Below are 15,303 nucleotides of genomic sequence, written 5' to 3'. Positions count from 1 at the left end.
CCTTTAAAAACCAGAATGAGGCAGAGAGCAAATGCCAGAGTACCTCTCTAGTTTCTGTATGCCAAGTCAAACCTGGAGCCCCACAAAAGAAAGTCCTGAGATCTATTCCTAAATCACCTCTAGGGCTCAGGATTTCCTCTTTCCTGTTAAAGCAAAAAAGAAAAAGGAAATAGGGCTGGAGAGGTAAAATAGCACAATGGGTATACAAATGAATTTCATGCCTGAGGTGCCAAAATTCCCAGGTTTAATCCCTAGCACCAGCATCAGCCCAAGTTGAGCAGTGCTCTGGTAAGATAAATAAAGAACTAAATAAAGAAAAAATGAAATGAAGAAAAAAGAAAAAAAATAGCATACTACATCAGTCATTCTAAATGCAGCATGTAACTTTCACAGCAAGAGTGAACCTGTCCAGCTCCTCCCTCCTTCCCAGAATTACTTTATATAGGCTGTGTATTTGCTATATGTATGTATGTGTATATATATATATATATATATATATATATATATATATATATATATATTAGTGCTAGTGTGATTTCAGGGGTTTTATGTATTATTTATTCAGTACAATTTGGTAGGATTTTTTTTAGGGTCTGAAAACACCAAAGATTATGTCTATACAAATTAGTAGAGATTATTTCTTATTTATATCATTTCAATTTAGAAGAAGTTTCATAGGAAAGCTTTATTTTCAGACATTAAGGGAAACCTGTACTTAAAAAGTATCAAGCTTGTCTAATACTTTCTTTCAACTCCTGAGCAGAACATTGATATCAGAAGGCATCAAGTGACAATATAGTCCACACTAGATTATATATATGAGATCTGAGATGAAATGAGGTGCCATGGTCAACAAGCCAGCTCTCTTAGTTCCTAGTCCAGCTGCAATTCCTCTCACACCAAGTAGATACTTCCTATAGAAATTAAAATGGGAGGGGCAGTGTGTACACATTACCATGCTCAAAGACCTGGGTTCAGGTCCTAGGTCCCCACCTGCATCAGGGAAAAGCTTCAAGGTCAGTGAAGCAGTGCTGCAGGTGTCTCTCCTCTCACTGTCTCCCCTCCCCTCTCAATTTAAAGAATATTTATTTTCCTTTCTCTTCTATAATTGTTATGCACAAGATGTTTCTTTTTCAAGCATTTGCAAGTGAGAATAATGTATGGACTCTGAAAAGACTCAGGTGACAATGACCCTCAAATATTTTACTTTAGGTAACATTCATTATCAGCTGCTAAAGGCTACTGGACCTCAATGATACAAATCACTAAAAGGGGTAACCAGCCTTTATATTCTGACTAAATACACAAGGTGGACTTTAAGAAGATAAGATATCCTAAATGAGTTATACAGTCCCTGGAAGTATGTCCTAAATGAGTTATACAGTCCCTGGAAGTATGTTTCATAGTATAAAACTTTCACAAATGGTGTCTAGTGCACTTTACTTAGCATTAACTTGGAAAATAAGCTATAAATCCAGAGCTGCACTGAGGAATGTACCTTTATACTTTCTCTGTGAGAGAAGTGTTCTGCATAGAAATACCTTTCCAAGTCCTAAGAGTTTAAATGTTTCCTTTAAAGTGTGGAATTGAGAACCAGAAATCCTAAAATAAATGCATCTTACAAGAAAAAGTATATACATACATACATTTAATAACTTAATCATATTTGGTTTAGATGCCCATAATTCATATCTTGATTTTTAACCTTTCAGAAAATTATATAAAATAAAAGCCCAAAAATCTCCCAAATGAATATATTTCTGGATTCTCAAAATTATTACTTTCAGTATATATTGACTAGATTTAATATACCATTTAAAACTTCAAAAAAAAAAAGGTGCTGTAGAAACATTGAAATACATTTTCCTTTCCAAACAACTTATTATTATCATCATTATAACGTGTTCAATAAACATCCAAAGTTAAAGAGAATTTAAACTATTTTAATATATAATCTGACCTAGTTAGATACAGCAAAAAGATACATTGTACCTAGACCACAGAGACCACAGCAAAAGATACATGGTACCTTGACCGCAGAGTAAACTTTTTATCATGACATGCTTGGGATCTTCCCCCAAAAGAAGAAATTCCAGCAATTATTCAATGATAACCTCTCTTGTCTGCAAATCAACTTCTTGATTTTCATAATATTCTAATAAAGTAAAGGTAACTCATGGGTTCGGAATCTTTTTCTCCCAGAGAAAGATTAATCAATTTGGACACAATATCTGGCATTTATACAAGACTCAACATTTCAGAGTTTTCACATGTTCTCATCTGCATTCCACAGTAACTCAGTGATGTGAGAAATGCTTTATCTGTGCTTCTTTGTACTTATGAGGAAACTGGGGTGCAGAGATGGCAAACGACTTCCAAATGAATGGTGACCAACCTAAATAGTCCCACCCATAGTCTAATGTATTTTTGAACATTTTTGTTCCAAATCAAAAATGCCATAAAATGTCATCTTTGGCTTCTTGCTACAAGATGTCATTTCCTTATTTTGTTCCACTCTTTGTCCACCAAGAATTCTTTGGTCTACGTGTTTAATCAACTCCTGGTTGCTGCTTTTTTTCCTCAAATTTGTCTTCAAAGAGGAGTCGACCTTAAGTGATGGGGAAGGGTGTGAGAAGAATGTAGCTTTACTTTTAAGCCAAACACTGGATTTATTTTGAATTTCAACTATCATTATAGGTGAGTTTTATATTAATATAAAATGATGGCCTAGGGTTAAAAAGTTTGAGAAAAGTTATTCTAGGTCTTTTGTTAAGATTGACAATTGTCAAAATTCTTTTTATAGTGAGATATCTTGGTAGTATTTTTCCCCTCAAACCTCAGAACAACCATTTTATAAAAATCTGAAGCTAAAGAAACACTGGAGAATAAGTTCTCTTATAAATGTTCAACATACATCTCAATATGATTTCATAATGCAAGTGTCATCACTAACTGTTGTCTCATATTCTAGAACTATTTATCAGGAGTTAAGTGTAGTTATATGGGTCAGAAAATCCCTTAATTAAAATAATGATGTTGAAACCAAATGTTTTTAAACAATCCTTCCTTATATCAATGTTATCAAACAAAATGTTGTATTCTGTGGTGAATGCTCATGTTATATCCTGAAGTAACTGTACAAAGAAATAAACTTAATAAATCTAGCATTTATGTTGCACATTTAATAGAAAGTTCGTAAGCCATAATCACTTGTAGCTGATGGGCATCTTATGTCTTCAAGAATTCTTTCAATGCATGCATTAACTTTGGCTAAATTATTCTGGATTTAAAAGGCAGAGACAATTTAAAGTGATACGGTTTCAGAAGCATAGTTGTAACAATTCAATTTCAGAAGTTCCAGTTACTAAATTTTACTTCATAGTCTCTTTGTAAATCAGTTGTTTAGATCTTAAAAGAGAAGGGAATGGTGTGCTCTTATCTGAGTAGCCATTAGTCTCACACAAAGAAAAGAAGAGAACAGTAAAATAAGACTAAGAAATCTTTCTTTCAATAATTGTCATTGAACTGTTACATTGGTAAACATTCATAGTATGAAGTCTCTCTCAATCTCCAGCATATAAAGTAGTGCAAAGGAAAAAAAAAAAAAAAAACTCCAGTCTTGTTATCTGTGAATGAAACTTGTTTGTTACATTTCTCCAACTTAATTTCTTCCATAATTTTAAGCATTTGCTATCATATCTTCCCCCAACTTAATAATAAAATATAATAAATTCCTAAAGGCCCCTGCAGCCTTTTTAAAAGTGAATTTCCAGTTAAAAATAAACTTTAATTAAATCCAAGATAAAACCATGACCTATATTCCATTAAATACTTCACTTTCTTTTTTTTTTCTACACAGTAATTCTAACAATTAAAAAAAAAAACTATGGAATCCAAAGACATGAGATGCAGTCAAAGCACTGATAAGTTACTGCTCATATTCATTAGTTCTTACATAGTAAATACTTCAAAATGCCAACTTTCCCCATCACTGTACAATCACTAACAATGTTGACAGTTTACTTACATATACACACAACATGTGCCTGCATACACACGTGCACACATAAACACACACATACATACAGTCACTCATGGAACCACCTTTTACTCGTAACATCTTTTTCAATCAATGTGCAAAAATTTTGCAATCTAATAAAAAATATAAGCATAGATGTGCTCCTATTTAAACCTCCCACTTTTCCAATATGTATCATTTATTGATATGTAATACAAGTTTAGTAACAATTATGCCATGTATATCCATTAAATGGCGTACTACTGTATGCATCGTATTCATTTGCATATTTCATTTTCATAACTGCACTCTCTATGCATAAATATATTTGGAGTTGCTGGGGTGAGGGAGAGGAGGCAGTGGCAGGTAGAGACTGAGATTCACACATCAGTTTCCACAGCCTTCACATTAGAACAGTTGTTTTTATCTGTCTCACTGTTATCCCCCTTTTCCTGGCACTTCTCCTCCTTTGCACAGAGAGATTCCTTAACTCCTTCTTCCATCTCTAGATACTCTGACTTGTCTCCCAGGGAAGAAGAAGTGGAGCTTCGGAATTTCTTTAGCAAATTAGAAGGGAGGTATGGGCAACTAACTGCATTCTGTGTCAGCTGTGTCTGTTCCTCATTTTCAGTCTCTCTGTGGTAGAAATAGTTAAAGTTAGAGACAATCACTGGCACTGGCAAAGCAATGGTTAAGACACCTGCAATGGCACACAGGGACCCTACGATCTTGCCCCCCACAGTGATGGGCTTCATGTCCCCATAGCCCACAGTAGTCATGGTCACCACAGCCCACCAAAATGCATCAGGGATGCTTTGAAAATGGGTAGTAGGTTCATCTGCCTCTGCAAAATACACAGCGCTGGAAAACAGGATGACCCCAATGAAAAGGAAGAAGATCAGAAGGCCTAGTTCCCTCATGCTGGCTCGGAGTGTATGGCCCAGGATCTGCAGGCCTTTAGAGTGCCTGGAGAGCTTGAAGATCCGGAATACTCGGACCAGACGAATGATCCTGAGGATGGCAAAGGACATGGCCTGCTGCTGCTGGCCATTGCCACCCCCCTGTTGTTGGGCCAGATCAGTGCCCAGTGTGATGAAGTAAGGCAAAATGGAGACAATGTCAATGATGTTCATAATGTTCTTGAAGAAGAGTGCTTGGCTGGGACATGCAAAGCATCGAACCACAAACTCAAAGGAAAACCAAACAATACAGACTGTCTCCACAATGAAGAAGGGGTCATTGAATATTGTGTGCCCTGAGTTCTCCAGGTGTGGTGCTGAGGTGTCATTCAATAGCCCACTGTGCCCACCCGAACTCAGCGCCATGATGAGATCCCTGTCGTCCCTAAACTCGGGCAAGGTTTCCAGGCAGAAGATGACAATAGAGATTAAGATGACCAGGACGGAGACAATGGCTATGCCCCTGGCTGGACTGGAGCTCTCTGGATACTCAAAGAGCAGCCAAATTTGCTTTTTAAATTCATTCTCTGGCAAGGCCCTGTCTTCCTCCTCTCTCACAAAGCCCTCATCCTCCCGAAACTTGAGCAGGGCCTCCTCTCCCAGCTGATAGAACTTCACCTCCTCTGTGAAGATATCAAAGGGGACATTGACAGGCCTCTTCAGGCGGCCTCCTGATTGATAATAATATAAGATGGCATCAAAGCTTGGCCGGTTCCTGTCAAAAAAATACTCGTTACGCAAAGGGTCAAAGTACTGAGTCCTCTTCTCAGGGTCCCCCAGTAAAGTCTCTGGAAACTGGGCCAGGGTTTTCATCTGGGTCTCAAAGCGTAAGCCTGACACATTTATCACCACACGTTCACAACAGTCACTGTAGCGGACTGAACTATAGCCACCTCCACCCCCATCATCCTGAGGCAGCAGGTCCGTGTAGGAACATTCATCCCCATGATCATCTTCGCTATAGTAAAACCTCCCCTCCTCTTCCTCATCATCCTCCTCCTCTTCTTCTTCCTCCTCGTCACTCAACTCCCTCAGGATCTTCTCCTCAGAGCCACTAGGCATCAGGTCGGAGCAATGAGTAAAGCTGCTCTGACGATGGTGGACTTTCTTCTTCTCAGGCCGTGGTCGCTTCCTCCTCCGACTCCCCCGGCTGCTCTGAGGGTCATGAGAGGTGCAGGCCCCACGAGACTGGTGGTGGTGGTGGGAGCCCCCTCCAGAACCGCCAATGCCTTCCACAGCAGCCGTGGCTGCTGCAACAGCAGCAGCTGCTGCTGCCCTCGAATGAGCAAGCCTCTCCCGCTCTCGTGCCCTGGCTTGGGCTGCATAACCATAAGGCATATGACTGTTGCACCCTGAGCTCTCCGCACTCACCATTGCAACCTCCATGGTGATGGATTTTAGAAATGGCTGGTTCCAGTTGTAGAAGAAGAAGAAAGGGGGATAAAAGAGAGCAGCTTCTTTTCTCACCAAATTAAAGTAAGTTTGGATAAATTAATTAAGGATATTTTCGGTTCAACTTTGCATCTTCTGTTTTTAAATCAGCACACCCCATGCTCTCTCTTCCCAGGAATTTGATGTTGCATTCCACAGCTTGGCTGGTCTAGAAAAACAGCCTAGCACACTCAAGCCTATGTCAGAAAATGTTTGGAGTCTCCTAAACACTTCTGTTTTGGGGTGGGTGTTCAGATTTGTAGATGCATCCTGGAACGTGATGATGCTGCCGCAAGATTCAAAGGCAGCAAGTATCTGACAGCCAGCGGTTGTACCTAAAACTTGAAATATCTTTTTTTCTACCATGGAATTTGTCCAAAAAAAAACCCAGTCCATTAAATTTAAATTAATGAAAATAAGCCTTTAGTCTTAGCACTTGCCTTCTATTGATGACTTGACCCATGTTAATATGTGATTTGAAGCATGTCCAGTCAGTGCTGCTCAAAGCCTATTAGGATGGTTCCAGATTCTTCCCTTAAGTTCATCACAGGCTTCCTCGACTCAGGGGGAATGTCAAGCTACTGACAGCTACCTTGGGAGGTAGAGAAGATGCAAGATGAGGTGTCAGCAGGGGCAAACCCAGTTCTAAGGTCTCCATAGAAATCAAGGAAATGTACAGCATCCTTCAGCTAAAAGCATGCAGAAGAAGCACTTCACCTGAAAAGGGAAGGGAAATAAGCACAAGAGAAAAAAAATAAAAAGAAGAATCAAATCATAAAGAGCAAACTGAGTGTTTCTCTCACAGACACTTCTCTCTCTTGTTCTCAGGCAAACTATACCAAACACCAAGCAACCATAGATTTCCAAGGAACATAGGGTGATTAAATCTGCTTCTTACTGAATAGCCCTCTTTCAGTCTTCTTTGGATATTATTTCAGTTCAGTTTCCTCTTGTGACAATTTAATTACTTTTCCTCTTTCCACTCTTGACCCACAGAGTTTTTCCTTCAGTGCTCCCTTTCATTATTGCCAGGTCTTAATTCTCACTGTTACTCTCTTCATGCCACAATTAGATTGTAGCTACTTAAAAAAAATTATCTTTATAGGATATATCCAGCCAGAAATTGAGAGGAAAGAGGAGGTAAAGAGGGAGAGAGACAGAGAGACACCTGCAATACTGCTTCACCACTTGCAAAGCTTTGTCCCTGAAAGTGGGGACTGGGGGCTTGAACCTGTGTCCTTGTGCATTGTAACATATCCCCTCAATAAGGTGCACCACCACCTGACCCCCATTGTAATTACTTTACAGATGCTTCCATCATTTGTTGTTTTCAAGGGTTTTTTTTTTGTTGTTGTTGTTTGCTTGCTTGCTTTTATAAAATTTCTACTTATTTAGTATTTCTGAATTCAGTCCCCTTTCACTCCCTCTGCCTTGACTCAGGATTAGAGAATACAGAAAAATCAGAATTTTTATTCCTGACTCCAATTAAACACTTTATCTGTAGAAGAGACAAGTTCCTCATCCAAATCTCATTAATGATTAAATGAGATCATGGATGCTGAACAGTGCCCTGAATATCAACAAGTATTTGTTGTTAATCAATAATGTAAACTAAACTTCTTCTATCTATCCACCCCCAAATAGGTATGTCCTTCTGCTATTGTCTGAAGTAGGAAAAAGACAGAATATGAGGATACCCAGGACATTTTAAGAATCACTGGTGACCTGTATTAAGCTGACACTATCTGAAGCAAGTCCTTGTTGTTTTTCAGCTCCCCAGACTCCAGAACACTCCCTACCACCCACAACCTAGGAGTTATTTCCAGTTTCTACATCTCTAATGATCATCTTTTCTCCTTGAAGTTCCTCTATGTTCACCTCAATGCTTCCTCCTACACTCTTCTCAAGGGGCAATCTCCTTAAGTTTTAAATCCCAGTCTGTGTGAACTTTATTGCCTACCATACCTTCTGTACCTCTGATCCCTCAACTTTTCCCTTACTCCTCTCTTTCTCTCTCTCTCTCTCTCTCTCTCTATCTCTATCTCTATCTCTATCTATTCATCTTTATTTACAATCTACCACTTGTTCGTAACTTAGTATCTCTGACTTTCCTATTTCTTACTTCTTAGTTCCCTCTTTTCTCTCTTCTCTCTCTCTCTCTCTCTCCCCCTTTCTCTCTTCAACTAATTTTTCTCCTTGGCCATAAATTGTAAATGCTCCAGCCACATCTTTTATAACCTCTTTTTTCTCTATTCATTCTGCCCAGTAGGACTTCCAAGAAGGCAAAGAGTTGCCCAGAGAATTGAGGAAGATAATGACAGTCAAAATTCAAGGCATCTACCAGCTTCTATTCCTGGAAGCACTTAGGGAAACATAAGAGGACTGGCTTTCTGAAGCCATTAACAAGATTCAGCTCTTAACCACCTGCTGCTCCTAGCAGGTATAGTGTCAACCTAGAAACCTGAACACACCTGAGTTTTCTTAAGTGACAAGCAGGGATGTGTCTAACAGAGGGCTTACCAGCAATATACTCTTCCCCAGTCAAATATCATCCTAGGGCAGGGACACAAACCCCAGATAATACACTCTGAAGGTATCTCAATGGCATTCCCCTCCTTATACCTGACTCCTAACATGATCTCAAACTCTAAAATATTTACCCTCAAGAGGTCTCCAAATTCCTATTTACAAGCCTGTCTTCAAGTTACATTAACCATGGAAGATCAGCCCAGTACTCTTTAAACACTTTCACAGACCATCAAGTCACACTTCATTCACATACTTCCCCATCTTCATCAAATGGATAACAATACACCATTTAAATAATGCCCCAGTATAACCTAGTACCTATTCATTTGTAAACTATGGTACACCCCCTCTCCCACCCAAATGAATCCCAAAAGGTCATGAATTAAGAAGTGTTCTGCTTCACCATCAACTTTGCATGACCTGCCCTCTTTTCGCTTTAGACCAAATGATTTCTAGTTCAGTTATCTATGTATTCAGATCCTTTAGTTTTTGTTTATGACTCCCTCCTCCATCCTACAAAATTCCCTTTCTTTTAATTGGCTACCAGTTACCTCACTATTCCCGATCTTCAGAAAGGAAGGAAGGAAGGAAGGATGGATGGAAGGAAGGAAGGAAGGAAGGAAGGAAGAAAGAAAGAAAGAAAGAAAGAAAGAAAGAAAGAAAGAAAGAAAGAAAGACTTTACAACCCAGCAGGCCAGGCTGGTTTTAAACATATTTTCCTTCTCAAAGTATTTATATTGTAAGAATCTATTCAGACCAACTCCCAGGAGCCTTTAGGGGGGAGCCCTTCGCAGGGAAATTTCTCTTCCTCTTTAGCACCATTAAACTAATAGGATTTTGCACACTACCTATTCCCCAATCCCTAAACCCCCAAACAACAGTCAAGCATTCGGCCCCTCCTCCTCTCACCCACCTCCCATCCCCCCAATCAAGCTGTTCTCTCAGAGCTAATTCCTGCAACTGGCTTCGGTGGTACCTGGACCTTATCGTGAAGAGAGTGAAAGAGGAGAAGAGCGAGGCAGAATGACAGAATCAGAAAGGCCAACACAGGGAGAAATACACACTTCAACGCACGCCATTTATACAGTCGCTGTGTTGCTCAAATGCTCGGAAAACGCACGCAAATCCAAATGTTGGTAGAGGCAGCAATTCAAACCCTTTCACCAGCTGTTCTCAGAGGAAGTGAACCGGTGAGTCTGGGATAAAGCAACATGATGATAAATCTAAACCCCACCTCGCTGAGAAACGACATCTTTAATCGTACCCTCGCCTCCAGACCTAGGTTCCCGCTCCAGCACATTAAGCAGGGCGCACGCACCCCATCCCTGGGGTTGGGAAATAACAACTGCTGGCCCCCCGGAGCGCCGCGCAGCATCTGCACCTCCCTTCTCCCACCTCCTGGTTTATTTTTAACCGCCTTCCATTCATGCCCTTCTGTCACATTCCCGATATTATTTATCCCTCAAATGCCCAGTATTTCTTAACAGCCAAAAGAAGGGAGTGGGGAAAAGATGAGTGGTATCATACTTACCGTTCCCAGGCGGGGTGAAAAATAAAAAGAAAGAAAATCCTCCCGATTGTTTTTTGTTTTTCCCCCTCAAGCTGTAACAGCTGGAGGAGGGGGAGAATGATCTTGGGGAGTGGAAGTCATCACTCCGATGTGGCAGGTGGAGACTCCAAATTATCCACGGAATAAGTTCTGTTGGCTGCCTAGAGGGACACCGAGTCCTCGCTGCTGGAGCCCAGGGCTGGGGAGCAGGACTGCACAGGGAAGACCCCCATAAAACACCTGGATCCTTGGGAATCAGCACGGGAGAGCTCTTCTGAGAAAGTCAAGGTTCCCCAGAAAAAGAAATACAATCCTAGACAGCAGCGATCACTTGTTAAGCCCGAATTGCTGCTTTAATATCCATCCCTCTCGCTCTCTCTCAGGCAGCAGAAGCAGCACACGCCTCCCCTGGCCGCAAACGCGCGCCGGCCAGGGGCGGGGCCAGGGCCGCGCCGAGGGTGTGGCGTGCGCCTGGGTCCCTGGGGCGCCTCCCTGCTTGGCTGGGAGGGCGTTGTCACGACACCCGACACCGCCCCCCCCACCCCCTACCCCCCGCAGGGGGCTCGGCTCCCAGACGCTAGGTCTCCTGGGAGTGACTGGAAAAGGTTCCTGGAGTTCTGGTGGTCTTCTCCAGAGGCCAGCCACAAATCCTAGAGGGACAGGTGTCCACGTTCAAGCTGAAATGAGGTTCCTGACTGCAGAGCAGGAGTCACCAGAGACGTTGAGGGTGCGTAGGGGTGCTAAGGCGGGAGATCCAATCTCAATAAGGTGTTTCTGAGCATCTTTTCCTCTTCTGGACCAATTTTCTCTATAACTCCCCATGACTCAGATACCACCACCACCACCAGCACCACCACCACCAGCACCACCTCCACCAGCACCACCACCACCACCACCACCATAAAGGGTTTTTACTAGTGCATCTTTGGGTGCACCTATGATGGGTGCCTCCTTTGCATAGTTTGTGGGCCTCAGCTCCGAAGTCCAGCCCCTGACTCCAGAGGAGCAACCGAATTTGAACGCGCGCTCCACCCGAAGGAGAGGAGGATTGCAGAAATTGGAAGCAGACTCCAGTGGAAGGCTGAGCGCGCTCGGGGGGGGGGGGGGGGGGGGGGAGTGGGGACCTTCAGAGCGCTCAGAAGGAGTTGCAAGTCGTGCCTTCGGGGATTTGGAGGAGATGGGGGCAGGGACCTGTGATAGCTATAAAAAGAACCATTGGGCCAGTGGTCTGGCTCCTGGGAGTTTGCTTTCGTGGTGGCAGGAGTTCCACCACCACGCGCCTCCATTAAACAAAAACAGACTAGCCTCAGTGACCTGGCCAGTGCCAGTTGCTGATTAGGGTGGCTGGGCTCTGAACCTCCTCTGGACTTAGATCAAATATGCGCTCACCACAGATTAGTTCAGAGAAAGATTAGTGGTTGGGAGTGCGAACTGAAACAGCACTCAAGCCCAGGTGGAGACAAGGGAGCTCTGGGCACCTCTCCCGCTCGCCCAGGAACACCAAGCAAGCAGTGGCGGGGCGTGCCTGGACTGCTGGAACAGAGCCGACCTTGGGCGGGTCACTTGGCACCGAAGCGGCCACTATCGTCCTTGGCTGGCAGCTTTGTTCGAGTGCCCTGTAGGGCCTCGTCCTTTTGTGGCGTTCAATTAATTATTAAGAGAAATATTCCCGAGTTGAATTATAGATATGCCCTGTGCTCACTTACCTAACCGCTGCTGGCTTGGCAAAGGACATTTGGACTACTGCTTTTTCTTGTTGGTTGATTTTCCTGATCTTTTAAAATAACAATTAAAAAAACTCATTGTAATTAGTGAAAAAAAAAGAGGAAGTCGGGCAGTAGCGCAGCGGGTTAAGCACACTTGGCACAGAGCTTAAGCATCGCGGTTCGAGCCCCCGGCTTCCCACCTACAGGAGTGTCACTTCACAAGCAGTGAAACAGGTATGCAGGTGTCTTTCTTTCTTTTCCCCCTCTCTATCTTCCCCTCCTCTCTCCATTTCTCTCTGTCCTATCCAACAACGATGACAATAAGAATAACAACAATAAATAATAAGGACAACAAAAGGGAATAAATAAATATTTTTAAAAGATTTAAAAAATAAATGAAAGAAAGAAGGAAAGAAAGAAAGAAAGAAAGAAAGAAAGAAAGAAAGAAAGAAAGAAAGAAAGAAAGAAAGAAGACAGGGAAAGGGGACAGATACAGAGGCCTGATTTTCCAGGTGGTAGTTAGTACAGCTTGAATTTTTGTCCTGAAAGTACCTGCGAGTCTCTTACTCAATCCCAAGTAAGAGTAGCTTAATTGATAGAAAGTTCCACACCATCTCTAAAGGGCCAGGCAGTGGTGCACCCAAGCTCCTGGTCTCCACCTGTAGAGGGGACTCTTTAGGAGGAGTGAATCAAGCCTCTCCCTCTCTACCCCCCATCCTCTCTCAATTTCTCTGTCCTATCAAATAAAATAAAAAGAGAGAGAGAGTCATTTTTGCTTCAATTTATCCCCCACTATACTTTATTTCAACAAATAAGATAGATAAATTTCTCCAAACATAAAAATAATCACGTGCACTAGGCAGATACCTCCACTCTAACTCTACATTGTGATATAGTCCTTGTGCCTTGTCATGCAGACCAAAAGCTGGTTAAGGAGTTAATTATTTCTTGGGGTGGTAGAAGGCAGGTCTGAGGACATAAATAATGAAATTAATTTCCCTAAAGCAATTTATGAGAACTGTGGAGTACTTTCAGAAAGATGAAAACTGAGATTGAACAATGTACAAAAGGTAACAGTTAATACTATAGATTGGATGCTTTTTTAAAAATTATTTATTGGGGAATTAATGGCTTACATTCAACAGTAAATATGATAGTTTGTACATGCATAACATTTCCCAGTTTTCCACATAACAATATAACAATAAAACCCCTACTACCTCTGTCATCCTTTTTGGACCTGTATTCTCCCCTCCACCTGTTCCAGTACAAAGCAGTTTTGATGACAATGGCCTTGTAGTACAATTTGAGATCTGGGATTGTGATGCCTCCAGTTCTGTATTTTTTTCTCAAGATTGTTTTGGCAATTCTAGGTCTCTTCTGGCTCCAGATAAACATGTGTAGCATTTGTTCTATTCTCCAAAAAAAATGTGGTTGGGATCTTGATGGGGATAGCATTAAATTTGTATATGGCTCTGGGTAGTATATTCATTTTGATGATGTTAATTCTTGGATGCTTATTTTTAACCAGGACACTGACCAGTTTTGCCTTCTAACAGTACCAGGGATTGAACTTGAGACCTGAGAACCTCAAGCATGAAAGTCTTCTGCATAACTACTAAGCTAATGCCCTAGCCCAAAGCTTGGGCATTTTAATTCTATCATGTGAAGTCTTTATGGACCATGCTCCCATGCCATTTACTATTAGTCCCTCTCCTAAGAATTATAAAGCTTAAATTTTGTGAAAACTTTATAGTTACACTTTTAAAGTATCAGGAATCAAAATTATTATTTTATTTATTTATTTATTTATTTATTTATTTATTTTTGCATCCAGCGTTATTGCTGGGGCTCAGTACCTATACTACAAATCCACTGCTCCTGGAGGCCATTTACCCAGTTTGCTACCCTTGTTGTTATTACTATTACTGTTGGTATTGCTGTTGTTGTTGTTGGATAGGACAGTGTCTCTCTTTTCTCTACTGCAGACATTCCAATTCTTACCTTTTTTTCCAGACACATCACCTTTTATTGTTTATCCTTGTTTGCTTTCTATTTTCTACTTCAGGAAGATCATTCCTATATTTCTTTTTTTAATTTTTATTTATTTATTCCTTTTTGTTGCCCTTGATGTTTTACTGTTGTAGTCATTATTGATGTTGTTATTGTTGGATAGGACAAAGAGAAATAGAGAGAGGAGGGGAAGACACAGAGAGGGAGAGAATGATAGATACCTGCAGACCTGCTTCACCGCTTGTGAAGCAACTCCCCTGCAGGTGGGGAGCCGGGGACTCAAACCGGGATCCTTAAGCAGGTCCTTGCGCAGGTCCTTGCACTTTGTGCCACCTGCACTTAATCCACTGTGCTACAGCCCAACTCCCCATTCCTATATTTCTATGGCAGCATGGAGTTGTTTGTTTCATAACATGTCTATGCATCTATGATAACCACTCATTTGTAATGACAAATTGGCATAGCCCATATGATATTATGGTCACAAACACATGATTTAGTCATTGCAGAACTGAATGTTTCAAGTCCAGTTCTCTTATGTAACTAGCTATACAGTTTTGGGGTAAATTAGCTCTTGTAAGCCTTCATTTCTTTCCTTTTCTACAAAATAATAATAGTAACTACCACATAAAGTTCTTAGGTATAATGCAATTGAATTAGACAATATGTATGCAAAACAACACAGAAGTGGGTCTAGTTGGGCACTCAGTGATCACCTGATCTCAGTAAGTGTTCACTGTATGAGTTCAGTGAGTCTCTTCTGATGGTTTCTGTGACACTGCGTTCAACCATACATTAATAATTTTGATTCCTGAGGGCCAGGCGGTGGCACAGGGAGTTAAGCGCACATGGCGCAAAGTGCAATGACCAGCACAAGAGTATGGTTCCAGCCCCCATCTCCCTACCTGCAGGGGGTATATTCACAAGCAGTGAAACAGGTCTGCAGGTGTCTATCTTTCTCTCCCCCTCTCTGTCTTCCCCTCGTCTCTTGACTTTTCTCTGTCCTATCCAACAACAAGACACACTTTCAGCTCTGTTTCACCAATCCTGAAGCTTCCCCCCTGCAAGTGGAGACTGAGGGCTTGAACCCAGGTCCTT

The 15,303-nt window shown here is 41.6% G+C and overlaps 1 protein-coding gene across 1 annotated transcript; it reads right to left on the bottom strand.

Moving 5' to 3' along the window:
- Positions 1-1,691: 1,691 nt before the first annotated feature.
- Positions 1,692-10,910, bottom strand: KCNA4 (potassium voltage-gated channel subfamily A member 4). Its single transcript, XM_007530498.3, has 2 exons — positions 10,469-10,910; positions 1,692-7,125 (listed from the first exon to the last, which is right to left on the bottom strand). Exon 2 carries the CDS (start codon positions 6,361-6,363, stop codon positions 4,399-4,401), a length of 1,965 nt encoding a protein of 654 aa, XP_007530560.1. The 5' UTR covers positions 6,364-7,125; positions 10,469-10,910; the 3' UTR covers positions 1,692-4,398.
- Between the last annotated feature and the right edge of the window lie 4,393 nt (positions 10,911-15,303).

This window comes from Erinaceus europaeus, chromosome 17, assembly GCF_950295315.1.
Source record: "Erinaceus europaeus chromosome 17, mEriEur2.1, whole genome shotgun sequence".
NCBI classification, from domain to species: Eukaryota; Metazoa; Chordata; class Mammalia; order Eulipotyphla; family Erinaceidae; genus Erinaceus; species Erinaceus europaeus.
The sequence above is the reverse complement of the archived record's forward strand: the minus strand, read 5'-3'. Positions and strand labels throughout refer to the sequence as shown.

Bases quoted from the DNA above. Each gene is read 5' to 3' on its own strand.
- KCNA4 (XM_007530498.3), bottom strand. From the start codon at position 6,363: ATGGAGGTTGCAATGGTGAGTGCGGAGAGCTCAGGGTGCAACAGTCAT.